The sequence below is a fragment of the Gossypium hirsutum genome, chromosome D06, assembly GCF_007990345.1.
Source record: "Gossypium hirsutum isolate 1008001.06 chromosome D06, Gossypium_hirsutum_v2.1, whole genome shotgun sequence".
In the NCBI taxonomy this organism is placed as follows: Eukaryota; Viridiplantae; Streptophyta; class Magnoliopsida; order Malvales; family Malvaceae; genus Gossypium; species Gossypium hirsutum.
The window spans coordinates 16257223-16261547 of NC_053442.1; the positions used below are offsets into that span (position 1 = coordinate 16257223).

Consider the following 4325-nt stretch of genomic DNA (forward strand, 5'->3'; position numbering starts at 1 on the left):
AAAAGATTATCAAAATGGACAAGGTGGAATTTATTTGAGAATAAGGCTCAAAATGAATAAATTAATGAAAATAGCAAATTTTTCTAAGATTTAGAATGAATAAGATTAAAAGGATTATCACAATGGATAAGATGAAATTTTATTGAGAACAAAGCTCGAAATGAATAAATAAAACAGGTGCCCCAGATATCGTAGCATGAGTTTCTCTGCACCAATCTTTTAAGGGACCCTTTGAATTCGCTATGTGTTTAGAAAATTCAGGATGCTTTGTTGATGCTCCAAGATGTAGCATCTCTCCTCCTTGCTAATTCAAGAATATGCCCCACATTTGATCAAAATTTGAACCGCCCTTTTATCGGGTTTTCAATTCAAGGCCCCTTTGGTCACAAAGTGCCCTTTTTGGGTTTTCACTTTGGCCTCTCCCCTTTTTTTTAAGCGAAGTACTTCTTCACTGAATCTGAATTTATTGGATTAGGCAAAGTCTTTCCATCCATTTCAGTTAATATCAGTGCTCCTCCAGAGAAGGCCTTCCTCACCACGTATGGTCCTTCCCAATTTGGCATACACTTTCCTCTAAAGTCTTTTTGTATGGGAAGGATCTTCTTCAGTACCAAATCTCCTTCGTGGAATTCCCTGGGACGAACTTTCTTATTGTAAGCTCGCATCATTTGCTTTTGGTACATTTGACTATGGCGAATAGCTCTTAGCCTTTTTTCTTTGACAAGATTCAACTGGTCGTATCGAGATTAGACCCATTCTGTTTCGTCCAACTTTAACTCTGACAAGACCCGAAGGGAAGGAATCTCTACTCGATGGGTAAAACTTCCTCCATTCCGTAGACCAATGAGAGAGGCGTTGCCCCTGTGGAGGTTCTAACAGATGTTTTATAAGCAAAAAGAGCAAATGGGAGCTTCTCATGCCAATCCCTATAAGTCTCAGTCATCTTCCCCACAATCCTCTTGATGTTCTTATTAGCTGCTTCCACTGCACCATTCTTTTTTGGGCGGTATGGCAATGAGTTGTGGTGCTTGATATTGAATTGGCTACAGATCTCCGTTATCGTACTGTTGTTCAGATTTAGCGCGTTGTCTGATATTATCCTTTCTGGCATTCCATATCGACATATGATCTCCTTCTTTAAGAACCTACTGACCGCTGCCTTTGTGACATTAGCATATGAAGCGGCTTCCACCCATTTAGTAAAGTAATCAATTACTACAAAGATGAATCGATGCACATTTGAAGCTCTTGGCGATATTGGCCCAATGACGTCCATGCCCCACATGGAAAAGGGCCATGGGGAAGTCATGACATGGAGAAGTGAGGGAGGTACATGAATTTTGTCTCCGTAAATTTGGCACTTGTGGCATTTCTTGGCATATTTGATGCAGTCCCTTTCCATGGTAGACCAATAATATCCAAATCTCATGATTTGCCTTGCCATTGTGAAACCATTGGCGTGTGTTCCACAGACACCATTATGGACCTCTTCCAAAATTTTTTTGGCCTCAACAGAGTCTACGCATCTCAGTAGCACCTGATCCTTGCCCCTTTTATACAGGATCTCTCCATCTAAGACGTAGTTACTAGCCATCCTTCTTAACGTTCTCTTATCATTCTCTATTTTCCGGTCCGGGTATTCACTATTCTTCACGTATCGTAGCATATCTTGATACCAGGGGTGATCGTCCTTTTCTTCTTCTACATCAATATTGCAGCAGTGGGCTGGAGCCTCATAAATGCTCATTCGGATTGGCTTCATATCTTCCTGTTTATTCACTTTGATCATAGCATCCAATGTAGCCAAAGCGTCGGCCATCTGATTTTCCTCTCGTGGAAGGTAGCAGAAGGTGATATCATCAAACTCCTTAATTAGTTCTATAACTAATTTTCGGTAGTTGACCAATTTGGGATCTCTTGTCTGCCATTCTCCTTTGAGCTGATAGATTACCAGTGCAGAGTCTCCATACACCTCTAACACTTTAATCTTACGCTCTATGGTTGCACGAATCCCCATGATACATGCTTCGTATTCGGCCATATTGTTTGTACAATCAAAATCCAATTTGCAAGTCACTGGATAATGATCTCCGCTTGGAGATACCAAGACTGCTCCGATTCTATTGCCTACAGCATTTGAGGCCCCGTCGAAGTTTAATTTCCAAGTATGGCCCTTGAGTATCCTCTTCGGTGGTTGCCACGTACACTATATCTTCATTTGGGAAATCGAAGTTCAAAGGCTCATAATCTTCTAGAGCTCTACTAGCTAGAAAATCTGCTATTGCACTCCCTTTTATAGCCTTTTGATTCACGTAGAGTATGTCAAATTCAGAAAGCAAGATCTGCCATCGGGCCATTCTTCCATTCAAAGCAGTTGATTCCATCATGTATTTTAGTGGGTCTAGTTTTGAGATTAGCCAAGTGGTATGATATAACATGTACTGCCTCAATCTCCGAGTTGTCCAAATCAAGGTGCAACATAGCTTCTCGATTGGTGAATATCTTGTCTCGCATTCATTGAACTTTTTACTGAGATAGTATATCGCTCTTTCTTTTCTTCCCGACTCATCATGTTGGCCCAACACGCATCCCATGGAATTTTCGAATACCGCTAAATACAGTATCAATGGCTTACCTGGGTATGGTGGCATTAGTACTGGGGCGTTAGATAAGTAATACTTAATCTTGTCACAAGCTTTTTGGCACTCCTCGTCCCATACACCTGGATTATGTTTCTTAAGGAGACGAAAAATGGGGTCGCATTTATCAGTTAACTGTGAAATGAACCTGGCGATGTAGTTCAGTCTTCCCAGAAAACCTCGAACTTCTTTTTGATTGTGTGGCGGAGGCAAATCTTGTATGACCTTGACTTTGTCTGGGTCAATCTCGATCCCTCTTTCACTAACCACGAACCCTAGAAGCTTTCTAGATCTAGCCCCGAAAGTGCATTTGGTCGGGTTAAGCTTTAATTGGAACTTCCTTAACCGCATAAACAATTTTCTCAAGACTTGTATATGCTCTTCCTCTGTTCTAGATTTGGCAATCATATCATCTGCATATACTTCTATTTCTTTATGCATCATGTCATGGAATAAGGTTACCATGGCTCTTTGGTATGTTGCCCCCGCATTCTTCAATCCAAATGGCATTACCTTGTAACAGAATGTGCCCCACATGGTTACAAAGGTTGTCTTGTCCATGTCTTCAGGATGCATTTTTATCTAATTGTATCCCGAGAAACCATCCATAAAGGAGAAAAGTGAGTAACCTGCCATGTTATCTACTAAAGTGTCAATATGCGGCAATGGAAAATTGTCCTTTGGGCTAGCTTTGTTCAGATCCCTATAGTCTACACACATTCGAACTTTCCCATCTTTTTTAGGGACTGGGACTATATTAGCTACCCATTCTGAGTATTTCACCACTTGTAAGAATCCTGCGTCGAACTGCTTCTTAACCTCCTTTTTTATTTTCAACAAAACATCAGGCCTCATCCTTCGGAGCTTCTGTTGAACCGGTCTACATTCTTCTTTTATGGGCAATCGGTGTACTACTACATCAGTACTTAATCCAGGCATATCTTGGTAAGACCACGCGAAGACATCCTTGAACTCTTTAAGCAACTCAACGAGATCTTGCTTTATCTCTGTGGCGATACAAGCACCAATTCTTACCTCTTTTCCCTCTCCCAAGCTTACAACCTCCACTAACTCTTTGTGAGGTAAGATTTGTTTTTCTTCTTGCTCCACCATTCATAACAAATCAGGAGATAAGGTGCTGTCTTGGTCATCTTCAAAATCCTGAAGGTCATCCGTATTCATATCTTTTTCAAATAGGGCATCTGGGTCAGTAACAGCATTGCTCACATCATTGATATCTGAAGACCTGTTATTGGGACGAGGGAAGGTCCAAAGAAAAAAAGAATCTAAGAATAATTGTATGCACAGTATGATTATAAATGGAATGAAAAGAATGAAAGAATATTTGCTCAAAGTGAGACTGAATGATAAGTTTTCATTGAAGTGAGATTTGGAAATGCGCCTTTTACAAAAGATTCTTATTACCCCTAGGCTTAGGGCAACAAGTGTTCTGAATATTACTCTGAATTAGTTCTAAATGTTACAGGGATCTCTTCTGCAGTCCAGTTGTTCAGAACACTTCCAGGTTCGTAAGGGCGAATACCCGATAAATTTCGTTCCACCCTTTCCTCTTCAGATATGGCATTGATGTCCAATCTTCCAGTCCTTCCTTCCGTAACTTCATTCTTTCCTTCGGGGTAGACAATTCCCCCTAAAACAAATGTCTTAGATATATGGGGAAAGGTC

The 4325-nt window shown here is 40.7% G+C and overlaps 1 protein-coding gene across 1 annotated transcript; it reads right to left on the reverse strand.

Annotated features, from left to right (window-relative positions):
- Positions 1 to 746: 746 nt before the first annotated feature.
- LOC107899934 (uncharacterized) lies at positions 747 to 2017 on the reverse strand. The gene is made up of 2 exons (XM_016825669.1): positions 1437 to 2017; positions 747 to 861 (listed from the first exon to the last, which is right to left on the reverse strand). The coding sequence occupies exons 1-2, from the start codon at positions 2015 to 2017 to the stop codon at positions 747 to 749; spliced, it is 696 nt and encodes a 231-aa protein (XP_016681158.1).
- Between the last annotated feature and the right edge of the window lie 2308 nt (positions 2018 to 4325).